We start from the raw sequence: 17476 nt of genomic DNA, 5'->3' as shown, positions 1-17476 counted from the left end.
CACCACAAAGCAGTGCATTGTGGGATCACAGTTGACAAGACAACACTTAGTACGGAGTAGTCCGGTTACGACAGACATGGAGTTATTCGCTGTCTGGTGGAATTGCGTTTTTTGTTTTTTTTTACCCATTACCCCTCTTTAAAAAAAAAAAAAAATACATCAATGCAAATCAATGACTTAGGTGTACCCCAAAATGGTACTATTGAAAAATATAACTTGGATAGAACTTAGGGCTCTTTACATGTGGCAATGCCCCCCCCCCCCAATAAATCTCTATGATAAATTATTTTATTGTACAAAATTGGTAAAATATAAAATAAACTATACCTATCTGGTATTGGCGTCAACATAACGACCCGTAGAAGAATATAAATTTTTTCGGTTATACCGTACGATGAACAGCGTAAAATTCAAACCAAAATAAAAAACTATTGTGCAATTGAGGTTTCCCCCCAAAAAATGAAAAACGTTAATCAATAGAGCGTTCTCATGCCGTATACCACCGACGGTATATGGACATGTCATTGCTGCAGCACCGTCAAGAAAGAGTGTCGGGGATCGCGGGAGCGGCTGCACTGGAACGCCGGGGGATTAGTCGGGTGAGTAATGGATCTTTTATGTATCTTTTTGTTTTATGGCATGATTTTTGCCCATCTTGAAAAAACCCCTTTAAGGGGTTAATAATGAAATTAGCTCCCTATACAAGACGAAGAAATTAAACAAACCATATAATGAATCACGGTAGAAGTTTTAATATTCTGCAATGGCTCTCAACAGGATAGAAAGAACATTCAGAAAAGTAATAACTTCCAATACATGAAACCCAGAGCAAAGAAAGAGCGGGGGCTACACAGGGACGATTGTTGTGGTCCAGATGAAATGTTGAAGCACTACAACATTACATCACAACACGACTACATCAGTGTAGCGCAGCAAGAAGTGCCCGGCCTACCTATGATAGAGTGAACCAAGATACCGAGAACTAGTACTACGGAGGCTAGAGAGGTCACTAAAAGCCAAGAAAGATTCTGTGGACTGGTTTCTGTCCTTGCCCGAAACGTCAACATTCACCCGTTTTAAATACTATAAACCTTAAAGGGTTTGTCCACATTAAAAAATTCCACCAAATCTAATCTAATCACAGTTTGTCCTGCTGCTAGGACCTGTAAACATTGGGGGTACCTGGCAGCAAGTGTTCAATTTCCCAGCAGCGCCACCACAGGATAAATGAAGCATTGCAGTTCCCATTGAAAACAATAGGCTGTCAGATTAATGCACGGACATGCTGGGTCCTCCAGAGTGACACCCTGTGTAGCTGCTCTCTGAAGTTGGGACCGGGGTTTTGAAAATCAGTTTTCTATACCAGACATCACCTTTATATAAAAGAGTATCCGGCACACCAATTTTGAAAAATAGGTATTTTTTTATTATTTTGTTTTTGTTTTTAATGCCAGTGGCAGAGTGCGACGTTTCGGTCTAGATGACCTTCATCAGGCACTGAGCCGTGCTGGGCAACTGAATAGACGAGCGCTGGTGGTGCTGATATCGCCTTGATACAGCGGCCAGCCGCTATCAGCACCACCAGCGCTCGTCTATTCAGTTGCCCAGCACGGCTCAGTGCCTGATGAAGGTCATCTAGACCGAAACGTCGCACTCTGCCACTGGCATTAAAAACAAAAACAAAATAATAAAAAAATACCTTTTTTTCAAAATTGGTGTGCCGGATACTCTTTTATATTTATGTTTGGGTTGGGCCCCTATCCGTGCAAAACCTCACCCTTCCACGTATCTGGTGCTATCTGAACCTATACACAGACATGACCTTTAATTGGAGTAAAATATCATACGCTGTACATATTAATAATACGAACAGTCACCCCTGCCAGGGAAATGAACAACTCTATTCTATATTCCTCCTTTACAAGGGAATAACGCACCATAAAAACATCTGTTGTGGTTGCTATTGGACCTGTAAAAGAGACTTAATGACCCACGGACAATGAGAGCCTGCAAGAATAACCCCCCTTCACACATTTAGGGTCGTGGTAAATTTAGTGGGGCAGAAGGTACAAAAAACAAACACAAAAAAAAAAAGAAATAAAGTACCCAAAGAATAAGGCCGTGGTGGCGTTTCCATCCATGGCTATTACATATGACAGAAGCCACAGGAGCGACAGAGAACGGCTGCACGGGTAATAGGAACATTTCTAAAAGCAATTATATACAATAAAGTTATTTTTTCTTTTATGCTTAGGAGCTTTTCAAATTAAAAAAAAAAAGTTTTAACGTGGAAGTCAATCCGACACTACGTCATGCCACCCTGTTCTCCTACCAAGGATGATGGAGGGGTGAACAAACACTGGACCCTGCTATCTTGGAACTGGAGGAGTGTGGTCAGGAGAACCAGCACCGGGAATGGGTCACATCTAAACAGTGCGACCTATTTGTTCTATATATGACCCTGATTGTTAAAGGGGTACTCCCATCTCAGACATACATGGCATATGTCCCCCTCTGGAGAACCCCTGACCCCCGTTTCGCCTGATTAAGCGGCCAATGTATCCAGGTGGAGAATGAATGGAGAGGTGGCCACCGGACAGTTCTTCAGATAGGTGTCCCAGAGGTAGGTCCCACACCTATCAGACTTTTTTTGGCATATCTTGTCGGAGATGGAAATAACGCTTCAAAAGTTTTTATTTCTGGACCCTTCTGCAGGACTAAACTTTTAATCAGTAAGAATTTTTTATTTTGTCGGTACATACGTTTAGGTAGAAAATAAAAACTTCCAAAAATTCTGCACTGCTTGCTATAGACTACGCACTCTATATTACATGTATACATCACTGGAGTATATCGTTTATATACCCAATCACATTAGATGTAATCTCCACGTACCTGTTGAAGACCCTCGGTGCCATACGCTGCCCTCATCTCCTCCAACTCTCTATTAAGTTCATCAATCTCTTGCTGCTTCCCAGCCAGTTCGTCCTCCATCACCTCCAGTCGCGCCTGTGAACTCCGGGTGCCACGCTCGGAGAAAGTCTCCCGGACCCCGAATTCTTCCTCCTGAATAAATCCAACTTGGTTAATGAACACAGTAAAGCTGCAAGGTCACACGCAACATACACACGGCCGCTCTCCGGCTTCTCCGCTGCTAGGAAGACGCCTGTATTAAAATATCCGGAAGCACTGAGCCAGTTTATTGCCACGGCAACCTTCTTTGTTGTTGAGATAATTTGCGCCTCAAGAGCGCTGACACATTTCCACCAATTTCTCTACGTGTGAAAACTGACAGAGCAACATGAAATAAAAAAAACAGTAATTAAAAAAAAATTAAATAAAATAAAATATATATATATATATAAAATATAAAAATAATAATAATAATAATAATAAATAAATACCAGAGATCAAAAATGTAAAAAATAATATTTAATTTTTGGGATCCCTGGTATTATTATTTTTTATTATAATTTTTTTTTTACATTTTTGATATCTGGTAATAATACCAGAGATCAAAAATTTAAAATAAAATAATAATAATAATAATAATCATAATAATACCAAAAGATAAAAAAAATATATATATGACTATATTTTTATTTTTTTTACATTTTTGATCTCTGGTATTATTATTATGCAGCAACAGATATCCAGGAAACAGGCAAAAGAGAAAACATAAAGAGGTTTGTGTTAATGCAGAAAGCGTGTTAATAAATAGGCCTTTGGGTTCCGCACTTTATTAACCCCTGCGATGCTGGCTGAGTGTTAGTTAGGCTGTGTTAATGATACAACGTAACAGTGGAGAGGATATACTGTACCCATAAACTGTTGTTGGCTGGTAACGGAAAGCTGTCATCAACTACCTGTGACAAAAATAGTATCCAGAAGTCTGTGAGTCCGACAAGCACAAGTGACACAAACAGCATTCCCGGTCGTCAGCGGTACCGCGGAATGTACCCAATGGGGTTGCAGATACATTCAATGTGACAGATCAGATTAAAAGTTGCATGGTGGGTGGGTGGGTTTTATTACACCAGCTACCGTATATGCAGTATAATTCCTTTAATCTGGCATCTGATAATTTAGAATTTCTGATAATTCAGTTCTAGAACGGGACTGCAAGAGAATTTGAAATCTGTCCAAAAGCAGAAGACTGAGCTAAGGGTCGCAGAGGATACAATTGTAGCAAGTCCTCAGCTGCGAGAAGTGTTGAATCTGTAAACGTTTTCAGCCTCTGGGTGCAATCCAGAATGTTTCATTCACTGACAGCTAACAGAGATCTACAACATGGTGAAGAATTGAAATGCAAAGTGTATGGGAAAGTTGCAGAACTTTAAGGCCAGGGCTATACAGCGACTTTGGCCGTGAAGATCACGGTGTCGCGCTGCGTAAATTGCAGTAATGTAAGTGAATGTGGTCTCTTAGCAACCTACCGCGACACCGCAGTCGGAAAAAGTCCAGCAGGTTTGGGTTCTTTGCGACTGAGTTGTCGCGGGAACTTGGGGAACGTGAAGCAACCACATTGACTTTCCTTACCTGCGATGCAAGCAGCGGGGCTACACCGTGATCTTCGGACGTGTGACCGGTGTCGCAGCCAAAGTCGCCGTGTAGTCCTAGCATTAATTATGCAATGATTACACTGTATTTCGATAAACCGGAGGACCTCTTGAAAATCAAAGACCGTTACCAAACCAGAGTAAACCATTTGAGCAGCGGCTTATTCCGGCAGCGATAAATGGACAATGATTTGCTCCACTTTGTGACGACACGTTGACTGCTGCTTGTGTGATTGCCATTTTGCTTCTCTCCGGGGAAGGACTAAATAGACCCGGACAACGGCTCTTCTGAGATACAAAAAGTCTGGGCTGCATCGTGTCCTGTCCTCGGGTTCACCGTCTTATAGTGATTAGAGCTTCAGCTAAAAGGAACATTTAATCCAAGTAATTAATACAATTCTCTGGCAGCCGGCAAATTGGAAATATCATTTTTTTTTTCCAGCCAAAGTTCAATGATGATATGGAGTCGTACAAGTCAAGTATATGACACCGATCACCCGGAATTGTACTGGTGCCTTTATATATGGCCCCATCTTCATCTCCGTCATGTTTTTGCCTTATGTTTAGTGTATACGTCGGGAGAGCAAAACAAGTCCATAGGGCTCCACTAGACGACGGAGACCAAAAGATTGTCCTTTTGCCCCCCATCGGGCTGGTATACGTCAGTGTGTATAATATATATACACACACAAATTAAAGTACGGAATAGAGTAGATTATGATATTCCATGCAGCGGTCTCCAATTAAAAAAAAAAAAGTATAGCGTGTGGTATACATTTCTCATGGGCGACATCACAGGCATTCGTTTTTTTCCCGGCTTTTTAATATGTATACCATAATAGTCTACGAATGACAGATGCCTGTGATGAATGACCGATAATGGCATCCATCACCTATAAGCTATAATGGCATCCGTCACCTATAAGCTATAATGGCATCCGTCACCTATAAGCTATAATGGCATCCGTTTAATGAATATGTCATAAAAATGGTCATGAGCATTCCTGACGTATCCGTTTCATGGATACCATTATATAGTCTACGGTGACAGATGAAACTGTAGGGCATCCATTGCAGCCTACGCCAAAAATGTGATGTAAATGGAACCATAGCATACGGACAGAAACACAAGTCCTGAGTTGTCGTCTGGTGTGGAGTCCTTGACCAGTATGCTCTGCCTGTGAAACGCTCTATATTTAAAGGGTAACTCCGGCAAGACCCATATTGTCCCAGGTAACATGATATCTCGTGTAGGTTTCAGAGTAGTAAAACATCAGGCAGAATCTCCCTGGGCCATTGCAGAGCAACAATCCAGGAATGCCCTGGACAACTGCAGATCTGCTTAGCACTTTGTATTCTGTGGTCTTTAAAAGGGGTTTCCGAGCTTATGAAACACACAGAAAAGTACCTATATATGTATTATGCCATCATAGTTAAGAAGTAGTCATTTTCATTATGTTGTCCTGCTCTGTGCAGCACTGTCGTTTTCTTTCTGCCAGAGCTTGCTGCATTTGGGATAACCACGTAAAGAACTCTCCCCTCTCAGACACTGCCTATATTTACAGCTGCCTGCATGCGCTTCTATTACAAGGTGTACGGTAGTGCTGTAAAAACTCACTGTCTCCTACTGAGACACATCTCTGCTGTTCTGCTGCTAGACTCTGCACATTCTGCTGCCCAGCATGTGAAACACCATCCCTCCAGAGACATGGAGGGAGGGGGAGAGCAAGGAGCAGCGGAGATAAGAGACAAGTGATGTGTACACTACAGGGAACAGACAGAGGGGAGCTCATGCTAAGCGAATAGGACGTTCTGGAGCATGGTCATGTGACTGCTTGCGAGACCAGCTTATAGAGAAATTTCAGCTACAGGCAGCTCTTTCCAGCAGATCTCTACTCTAAGTTGGGTCTGGAGTGGCGGATACTCCCCACACCCCCAAAATGACAGGTGGAAAGGGGTTGTCGCGATAGGACAAACTCATAAATAGGAAAGTCGTACTCATATAGGACATGGTTATAACGGCTATGTTATGCCCTAATGCCCATGCTGGGTGAATATATATGACGTCCAGACTTATGTAAGATGTGCCAAAAAAATAAAAAGTGACAACTAGAACACGGAGCACAACTTCTGTTCACAGCAGTTGTCATATCCCTTCCCCCCACAGCAGTAATTGGGAATGGGGCTCTCCTAGTCTAGTAATGAGACCAGCACAGGCTTGGAGGGATCGTAATGTTCCCGGCTAGATTTATGAATTAATGGGTGGAATGCCTTTTAATTATAACTGAGACCCTCGTATTAATTATAAAGGAGCCCTACCCCTTTTAGCATCATCCGCTCATTCTAACCACTGGCAGCTTGGCCTGTCTACTTTAACCCTTCCCAACCAAACCCCAAGGTTCTCTCTGCCCCCCCCCCTCCCTCCACCCTATTTTGTGCCCATTAATGTGGCTTCAATAGGGTATATCTAATGGGAGCGTAGTCCCGTGATAGAGTCCCTTTTTATAGATTTCTTGCTGTGTCAATAGATTGTCAGCGCAGGTTTGCAAATTTTATTATCCGCCCTATAATTACCCCAACAAATAAAAGCTAACCGACCGTACTGGGAAAAAACACTGAATTTTCTGTTCGCTTACGTCCTATTATTTCTATGTGATAGATTCACTTTATTGAAAAATATAAAAAAAGAAAAAGAAACAAAGTTCTCCTGTAGAGAGTAAAAAAATAATATTGGAAGACAGAGGCTGCGAACAAGCAGAATGATTAAAAACAAGATAAAGGAAGGAAACGTGGGGTGAAGAGGGAGAGAAATGTATTTACAATGATTTCTCGGGGGCAGAGCAGGGCACAAGGATACAAAAAAAAAAAAAAAGCATAATAAATCTCACATTCATTAATGAGTGGCAAATCAGCCCTATTCACGAGAGATGAATGACGGGCATGCAGCATGCGGGCACCTCGCTTACCTCAGAACTATAATCATCAGCGGTGGTGGAGACTTCACTCTCAGGCTGCGATTGAAACAAAACCTATTTGAATAAGGTTTCTTCTACTTCATATACAACCACGTACATTAAGACACGGATCTTGAGACTTGTCGCGTGGCCGATCCTTTCCTCTTTATGGATCTCAAGTTATATTGATATAGTAATAGACCGATTGGTTAGGCTCACACATTTTATACGCGATGTGGCCACTGCGTGAACGATATGGCCATACAATATTATCCTTCATTGGTTTTGTTGTGTGATCAGTGCTTAAAGTTAACAGTCCTCTGCCTGCAGTCCCCATGACAACACTTCCGGCCTACGTTCTATTCCCGATCAGCCTGGTTATAGAGATAGTACGTGGATCCAAATCACTACCCACGTCAATGTTCACATCTGGAATAGTGCCAGTTATGGGTGTATGTGTGTGAACATTGAGGTGAATGGTGATAAGGATCCATTAACTTGCCAGAGCACAGACAGGAAGTGTTGTCATGAGAACACAATTTTTTATTTTTTTTTACTTCTATATATTTTTCCTGCTTATTAGACATGGCTTTTGAATGGGATATCCAAAAACCTTCATTGAGTGGTATCTGTAACTCTTATTCACTACAATGTATAGTGCCGAGGCATGAGCGGCCACCACTGCACGGAGATCCCATCACCCCTGGGATTAGATCAGGCCTCATGCACACGACCGTAAATACGGATCCGCAAATATAGATGCACATCCGTAGCCGTCCTCAATTACAGAAGCGTTCATAGACTTCTATGGGCGAGTCCGTGCCGCAATCACGGACAAGAATAGGAGATGTTCTATATTTTGCTGATCGTTTCTACGGCCCGGATACCCATACGTAAATATACAGAAGAGTGTCCGTTGGCTATAGAAATGAATGGGTCCGCAATTTCATCCGGAATTACCTGATCCATAATTACGGATGAAAACTATTGTCATGTGAGGCCTTAGACCTTCAAGGCAAAGTTCAGTCAGGCAAGTAATTTACGCTGTTGATATGGACGCAAATCTGCAGCCAAATCTATTATACGTGGATTTTATTGCGGATTTGCCATGGAAATCTTAGGCCAAAAAAATCAGCCTTTTTCCAGCGCTTGTGAATTTCCACACAAAATCCACCATGTCTGAACAAAGGTAAATTATGGGAAAACACACTTCGCAATATTTTTTTCCCCCTGTTTATACAGCATTTCAATATAAATCATTGGGGTTGCCTAGCAACAGCCACACTAGGAATTGGGTGACAACTTGCAATGTCCTTTCTCTAGCGAGGACTGGATTTGCCCCTCACCAGTTTGCCCTAGTGATGACATGCCACCAGCACTTCCTAATCTCGGATACAACGCGCCATCTAGATTACTGGTAGCCAGCAAGCAGGGTTAGTATAGGAAACAGCAACCAATCCGTAACAGTGTGATATTTTGCAGCCAGGATTGTAACATATAAAGAGCAACCAACCTCTATGGTGTAAGTCTTGTCATGCTGAATTATTTCCCCTTGGGGCAGTGTTCTCATGATGGTGAACTCGGCGGTGGTGCTGGCTCCGCTAGGCGCGGTCTGGGCAAGGACATCATCGCTCCGGGATAATCCGGCTTCTGAGACTAACTCACTGTTCTCACGTTGTTTGGAGCTGGAAGACGTCGTCTTCTTCTTCTTGTTCTTCTTGGCCGTATTCTGGCTGTCGGTCTGTCCCTTGCGTTGTCTGAACTGGGCAAGCTAAGGCGCAAAGCAAAAATAAAATCAGCTATATCTAAAGGAAATACTAGATATGTAGATAGAGAGGTTGGACTGATAGAAGGCGGGGGGGGGGGGGGGGGGGGGGCTGAACCATTTTTAGGCTATTAACATTTAGAGGGATTACTTACCAGCGTCACAGAACGATAACTAAACCAAATGTATTTGCTTTCCGAAGAGTGCGGTCAGAGGTTCTGCAATGCAGGTCCTGGGATCCCCCAACCAGTGTCAGGGGGCTGGCGCCCTGGGATCCCCCCAGTGTCAGGGGGCTGGCGCCCTGGGATCCCCCCCAGTGTCAGTGGGGTGGCGTCCTGGGATCCCCAGTGTCAGGGGGCTGGCGCCCTGGGATTCCCCCAGTGTCAGGGGGCTGGCGCCCTGGAACTCAACCCCCAATGTGTCAGGGTGCCACGTCATGGTACCCCAAGTGTTCATGTGCTGTCCCTCTGGGACCCCCCCTAAGTGTCAGGAATCTGCTTCCCAGAGACCCCACAAGTCTCAAAAAGGCCACCGCCCTGGGACCCCGCCCCCCCCAGGTATCCGGTTGTTGCTGCTTGGAGCCACCGCAAGTATCAGAGCTCTGCCGCCCTGGAGCGCCCCAAGTGTCAGGGCACCACCACCTGGTTAGCCCCCCAAGTGTCAGGGAGACCCTCAAGCCACATACTTTTTGAGTTGTTTTTCTATTGATATCTATGGAAGGTGTAATGGACGGCAATCAAAAAAAGTCACATTAAGACCTAAAATCTACAGTACTTTGTCCACCCCTGACTGCATTCATATATACTGCGTTATAATTCCTTACAATTTTCAAGATCTGTGCTTGTTGTCAGTAAATTAGAAAATTCTTATTTACAAACCCATAGAGACGACTCACAGCTGAGATTTTGCTACAATTGTATCCCTAGTAGATCTCCAGTGCGTTAAACTCACCAGCAGGTGATAATGATCGGACTTGTGCTCGGCCTGTTTATCTCCCATAGCGAAGCGTTCAACAAAAACGTGAAAAATATCAGAGGCAACTTCATACATATTACTAGATCAGGAGTCCTATACTTTTTCAATGCGCTTAACTTTGCAACATATGCATGGATTAGGTGTGGTTGAATACTGATCTGGGGGTTCGGGGGTACGGGAGAGATCACTATGCAGATACCAGCTGCTGCCAACATTGAGACCCGTAGTCCGGGACCTTCACCAAGGACAACAAATTAGGACATTCTCTCACCGGATGGAGAGGACCCAATATCTCTACACCTTGGTTTATGGGGCGAGCGGTGCCTCGGCCCTTGTAACTCGCCCTGTGATGCCCGCACGGCTCTTTTCGCAGATTACAGCTCCCTAAGACGTTAATGACACAATCAATTTAACCAAACGCCTAGAAGACTGTGTCTCCTGCAAAGCTCCACGTTAATCCTGCAAATCAAATTTAGGGATTGGCAAAGGCTGTTATAGGACTTGTGCCAAGATCTCATTTGGTGCACGAACGCTTATAGAACTGACGGGCACGCTGGGTGGAAAAGTTTACAGCCGAAATTCACTATTGAACAAAACTCAAGTTTGTAAATACATTGCTTCGCTTCTTATACTCTAGTCACTTCCAGAGCTGCAATTAGGGCTTGTCCACACGTAACGGAATTGCTGCAGAAAATTTCTGCAGCAATTCCGTTGATAGTAGCAGACTTTCCGCTGCGGCAAAACGCATCATTTCCTGCGTTTTTGACGCAGAAAATGGTGCGGATTTTGCTGCATTTTTCTAAGAAAAATACGCACCGCAGGTCAATTTCTTCTCGGAATATTTACGCAGCGTGTGGATGAGATTTGTTAAATCTCATCCACTTTGCTGCTACTGTATTCTGCTGCGTATTTTCCGACCGTAATTCGAGACAGAAAATACGCAGCAGTTCTGTTACGTGTGGACAAGCCCTTAGGCCCCGTGCACACGACCGTAGATTCCGTCCGTAATTACGGACCCATTCATTTCTATTGACCACGAACACCTTTCCGTATATTAGCGGGAAGGTGTCCGGGCCGTAGGAAGCCTCCGCAAAAGATGGGACATGTCCTAACTTTTGCTTTTTACGGACCGTGCTCCCATACTTTATATGGGAGCACGGGCCAAAAATACGGGTGGCTGTCTGCGACCGCCAGCGGCTGACCGTGCCCGTAATCAGACCGTTATTACGGGCACGGCCGTGTGCATGAGGCCTTACGGTTAACTCTCACATCAAGCAGATGCCCCTGGCTCCGTGAAATACAAAGCACACTGACCCCCCCTCTGCCAATAAATACTGCAAAGATCTAGAACTTTGCACATATATTTAGAGCTTGCCATGCGCTTTGGTCCTTTTCTTTGTATGTCGCTGCTGGTTCAGTGTCTGCACGATATTATAAGAGATATCATGTTTATACTTGGTCATATACAGTTGTCTGAAGTACAACATGACACCTCCCGGATTGTAGTACATTAGGAGACTCCGATATTAGAATGGGTTTGTCTGTCAACATAATGCTGACAGATTCCAAGTGACAACCGGCAGACTTTGAAAATGAATGCATGAAGACGAAATCCGAGCCTACACTTCAAACCCAACAAAACTTCGCTATTCCAAGGCTCATTGTGGGGGTTATCGAACCACGACACCCCATATCGCCTGCACTTTTCTTGCCTATATAATAGATTTGATGATCGCTTTATCACACATCACAACATCTCACATAAACACTCTTCAGATTTCGCTCATGTTGCCAAAATAGCTCTTAGTTTTTGACCATAATATTTCTGAGCCCGATCCTCCTGCTATATCCGCGGCTGAGAAGACATATGGATAGGGGTGTCCTAACAGGACAGCCCCTATAAGAGGCATGGACAATGTTTTAGCACTTGATATTGGTTGGCATTTTACACCGCCAGTTGTGCTCTCCTGCTGGAACGGACATCAGGCGTGGAGAGGGGCCTCGGCGCGCTGGGCGGTACAGTTGTAGTGGCGGCGGTACGACGCCCAGAGAGTATCATGCACAGGTCCAATCCTGATTTATAGGACCCATGCACGATACTTTGGAGGCCTCCAAACTGCTGACAGATTCCCTTTAATAAGATACTTTGTGTTTCAATTCCTCACCATTATCAAGATCTCTGCTTGCTGTCAGTAAATGGGATGGGAACCTTTCTGTTTTTAAGTCCTAAACTGAAAGCGCAGACCTAATACTTATCACAGCTGAGTGTTTTCTATAATTGTATTCAGTCTAGGCAATCCTATGTGAGCTAAACGGGCTGGACACCAGGCTGATCCCTTTTACCTTCACCGTTACATTGTAACAAACTATCAGCGCATGAAAGAGATTTGTGCTGCAGATGTATTTAGCTCAATGGATAGAATTGCAGCAAATACATGAACTGTGCAAAGAAACTGCTGAAGGGCCTCTTCATTCTTCAGATCAGCAATGGTCCTGGAGGTCGGACCCCACTAATCGGTAGTAATGTCATATCCTCGTGACGTGCCGCCGCTTCTTATGATGGCACTCAAGTGTTTTCATTGGTACAAATAGTGTTCTCCAGATATAGAATATAAAATATCTCGGGGTCAGTATATGGAACCAAACGGACGGCAAAGATTAATTACTAAGAAAAGCCCTAAAAAACGCGCTATGGAGTCCGCTCCGGCGCCCGCTCCAATGCCCCGACGCGCTATATTAAGCTATGAGGTGTAATAAATGAATATATATATACGGTACCTTGTAGCAGAACATGACAGTCAGCGGGAATGGTCCCCGTGTGCAGCCCCCAGCCCCGCAATGAGCAGGTTATATGCCGGCGCCTCCGCCAGTGACTTGTGATGTCTAAGCTTATGTGATTTACGTGCACACAAATCCTGTTACAATATGATAACCTTAACGTCGCGGTAAGCCGGTCCCACTGCGACCAATAACTACACCTCATAGTTATGGCACGAAAAAGATCATAGCAGAGAAAAGTAACCCACGTCTGGCGGTGACCTGGCTCCTGCCCGCAGTGCTGTAAGGGAATACACAGCCATGGTCCATCTCTATAGAAAAGCCTGTAGGTAATATTTATAGCATTACATTCTGATGTCAGAACCCGACAATTATATAGAGAGATGAGTGGCGCTTCATAGGCACTGCTTATCTCTTCCTGAAGTTCATTCTCCTGATTGACACGTAGTGACTTCAGCAACTGAAGAATGTATTATACAGTTCTGTGCCCCGGCTGCTGCAGAACAGCATAATATACACCTCAGCTGCTGCAGAACATCATAATACACACCTCAGCTGCTGCAGAACATTATACACATCTCAACTGCTGCAGAACATTATACACATCTCAACTGCTGCAGAACATCATAATACACACATCAGCTGCTGCATAAGAGCATAATACACACCTCAGCTGCTGCAGAACATTATACACATCTCAGCTGCTGCAGAACATCATAATACACACCTCAGCTGCTGCAGAACATCATAATACACACCTCAGCTGCTGGTAGAACATCATAATACACTCCAACTGCTGCAGAACATCATAATACACACATCAGCTGCTTCAGAACATCATAATACACTCCAACTGCTGCAGAACATCATAATACACACCTCAGCTGCTGCAGAACATCATAATACACACCTCAGCTGCTTCAGAACATCATAATACACTCCAACTGCTGCAGACCATTATAACACACCCCAGCTGCTGCAGAACATCATTATACCCACACACACACCTCAGCAGAACAATATACACGCCTCAGCTGCTGCAGATCATAATACACACCTCAGTAGCTGCAGAACATTATAACACAACTCAACTGCTGCAGAACATTATACACACCTCAGCTGCTGCAGAACATCACAATACACACCTCAGCTGCTGCAGAACATCATAATACACACAACAGATGCTGCAGAACTTCTTCTCTTGTAGGGAGGGTGCACAGTAATCTCCTCCTAACTCTTAGAAAAGAGATTCTGCAGCAGCTATAAGGAATAATGTAATCCCCTACTATAAATGATAAAGACTATTATCAGTCATATGACCGGTGTGCTGTGCTCATCCTGTGCCTTGTGATGGATACAGAATTGTGACTAATAATATTCTTATAATTTACAGTGGGAGGGGGAGGGGGGGGGGTTATCCCGTATATTGTATGCAGCTATTCCTGTGACCCCTATAGCTCTGAATATTGAACATTATACTGGATTTATCACCCACACGATGTCACTGCTGACATTGCAGCCGCGACCAGAACTTCAAGGAGAAGACCTCGTGCACACGACCGTAGTCATGCGCATATCTGGCACGCTGTCCGCCAATACGGTCCGTAGTGCATCTGGATTTACGGATCTGCAAAAAAAGGGGAGGCTACAAATGACGTCACCAACATGTCCCCACCCCTTAAAAGGTCACATGATCGCTCAGGTGCCATTTTCTTGGGGAATCCCGTCGTTGCATAACAACGCTTCCGCAATTACGGACATGCACGTCTACACCGGTCCGCAATCTTGCACGCGCCCATAGACTTCTATTGGCGAGCGCGTGCCGCAATTGTGGACAAGGATAGGACATGTTCTATATTCTGCGGATCATTTCTACGGCCCGGACACATCCGGAAATCTACTGAAAGGCGTCAGTGACCTATAGAAATGAAGGAGTCCGCAGATCATCCGGTCACGTGCAGTGCATGGGGCCTAAGACTATTACAACGTTTAGTACATTTTAATACCGGGCGAACCTCAGGGGGGTTTGATTATTGCTAGAACACCCTCTTAATCCCCCCCCCCATAGCAGATCCTGGATATCCAGACGTATAGAAGGTGAGGCAGGACCAGACCAACAGCCGGTAGCATCAGGAACACAATAGTGGGGGGTCCTGACCCCCAACAATGGATTCCAAATAGTAGCGATGGCGACAGAACAGTATCTTTTATTGGAAGTTACATTTCTCTATTGACTTACTACTTGTGTGTCAGTCTTTACTGTCCTGGTATTCTATTCATAAGGATATAATAAAGACATGTACGTCTTCGTCATATATAGGGAAGTGCTGAAATACTTCTATGGACAAGTAGATGCTGTTTTGCCCTTTTCCCCTTTAGGGTCAGTTCACACACAAAAAAAAGATATAAATAAATAATAAATAATAAAAAATAAAAATAAAAATAAATAAATAATAAAAATCGGTCTCAAAATTTCTTCACGATTTTTGAAGCAGATTTTGAAATGCCAGTGCTTTTTTTTTTTTTTTTGCTGCATTTATTTTTAGATCTTTGAATTCAATGCAAAAAAAAACTTCAAATGAGCGCCACGTTTTAATTTCTGCCTCCCATTGATTTAAACGCAAGGTCAGAGGTGGAAACTGTTCCAGAAAGAGCATGCCCATCTTTTCTTTCCGCAAGCAGTCAAAAAAGTGTGGGTGATGTCGAGGCTTTTTTTGGCGCCAAATCCGATGCGGTTTCCGCATCAAAAACAGTGGCAAAAAAACGCAGTGTGAACTGACCCTTAGGGTGAGTGGGAGGAAATAAAAAATCCCAGCCTTTTAACTCTTCTGAAGTGACTACCCAGCGCTCTCGTATACCTCCAATTAAAACTTTCTCTCCTTTGGGTACACATCATTACCAACCACTGATCTCTACTTGCTGTAAGTGAATAGAAATTCAGATGCTAAAAAAACCAAAACCATCCTGCTCTGTGGCAGTCACCCAAGGAGTCGTTTTTTCCCGGGACGCTGTTATTGTGGCGTCCAGGACTGGCCTTCATGGTGGGCGCTATTCCTGCCACCAAAAAAAAGGAAAACTTGCCAGAAACCCAAAACGAATCTTTTCTTCTTTTCTACATTTCCTGGGAGTGCCGTATTACGGAGATCCTCTCACGGAGGCACAATATGGCGGCACGGAGAGCGCCTACGTGTTTGTAATGCCACATATATCACAATGTGCTGCTGTCTATTCCTTCTGTAAACTTCCAGGATGTCGTCTCCTGTACCGGACAAGTTGGCAGCTTTCAGAAGTTCTTGGCACGTCTTGGGCGGTATTTGACTTCTGCTATTTTGAGCGGTGCAGTAAAATAATGCCGGTGTTGTGTTAATGGAGGAGCGGCAGGACGGCCGAGTCACCGAGTCTACTATACACGTGTTTCGTTTTTGGTAACACATATATACTATCTGGACAAAAGTATTGGGACACCCCTCTTAGGCCCCCCCCCAACGCATGGCCGTAGCTGTAATCCCGGCCTAGCCACGGACAGTCATCCGCATTTGTGGGAAGGTGTGTGGGAAGGTGTCAGTCGGCCACAGAAATGAATAGTTCCGTAATTACGGATAAAATCTACGGTCGTGTGCAAATGGCCTTAATCATTGATTTCAGGTGTTCCATTCAGTGCCATTGACACAGGTGTATGACATCCAGCACCACGCCATGCAGTCGCCTTTGCAGGCAGATTTTGACCTGCCTGCAAATTCTTGCCGCAATTTTTGCTGCGTTTTTTTGCCCACGGCCATTGAGCGTCGTGGGCAAAAACCACCGCAAAAAAACGCTTTCCCTGTTCCCCATTCATTTGAAAGGGAGGTCAGAGGCAGAACCTCAGCAAGAAAGAAACGCCCTTTTCTGTTCCAGCATGACTGCGCCCCAGTGCACAAGGTCCACAAAGACATGGCTGGTTGGTTGGGGAAGTTTGGTGTGGAAGTACTTGACTGACCTCAACCCCATCCAACATCTTTGGGATGAACTATAATGGAGATTACGAGCCAGACACTCTCCCCCAACATCAGTGTCTGACCTCACAAATGTTCTTCTGGATGAATGGCCAAAAATTCCCACAGACACCCCAAAATCTTGCAGAAAACCCCCAGAAGAGTGGAAGACGCTTTATCTATAAAGAGACCAAATCCATAATAATGTCTATGGATTTACAATGGGATGTGATAAAAGCTCCTGTAGGTGGAATGTGGAGGTGTCCCAATACTTTTCTCCATATAGTGTATGTATCATGTGTGTGTGGAGGATCAGGACAGTGACAGCGAGGGAACAGTGAGGGAACAGCGAGGGAACAGCGAGGGAGCAGCGAGGGAGCAGCGAGGGAACAGCGAGGGAGCAGCGAGGGAGCAGCGAGGGAGCAGCGAGGGAGCAGCGAGGGAACAGCGAGGGAGCAGCGAGGGAACAGCGAG

General features: G+C 44.4%; 1 protein-coding gene across 7 annotated transcripts in view; it reads right to left on the bottom strand.

Moving 5' to 3' along the window:
• The window catches only part of AKAP9 (A-kinase anchoring protein 9), a 202831-nt gene that overhangs the window by 168514 nt on the left and 16841 nt on the right, over positions 1-17476 (bottom strand). For 3 of the 7 annotated variants that reach the window (XM_075827679.1, XM_075827681.1, XM_075827680.1), the window contains exons 2-5: positions 9027-9284; positions 7526-7570; positions 3822-3866; positions 2896-3066 (exon numbers count right to left, since the gene is read on the bottom strand). In XM_075827679.1, coding sequence (XP_075683794.1) covers positions 2896-3066; positions 3822-3866; positions 7526-7570; positions 9027-9284 — 519 coding nt within the window. The remainder of the gene's footprint in view (positions 1-2895; positions 3067-3821; positions 3867-7525; positions 7571-9026; positions 9285-17476) is intronic. The other 4 variants (XM_075827682.1, XM_075827683.1, XM_075827684.1 and 1 more) reach the window with 4 other exon arrangements.

This window comes from Rhinoderma darwinii, chromosome 5 (genome assembly GCF_050947455.1).
Source record: "Rhinoderma darwinii isolate aRhiDar2 chromosome 5, aRhiDar2.hap1, whole genome shotgun sequence".
Classification (NCBI taxonomy): Eukaryota; Metazoa; Chordata; class Amphibia; order Anura; family Rhinodermatidae; genus Rhinoderma; species Rhinoderma darwinii.
Note: the sequence above shows the minus strand (reverse complement) of the source record. Positions and strands in the feature narration are given on the sequence as shown.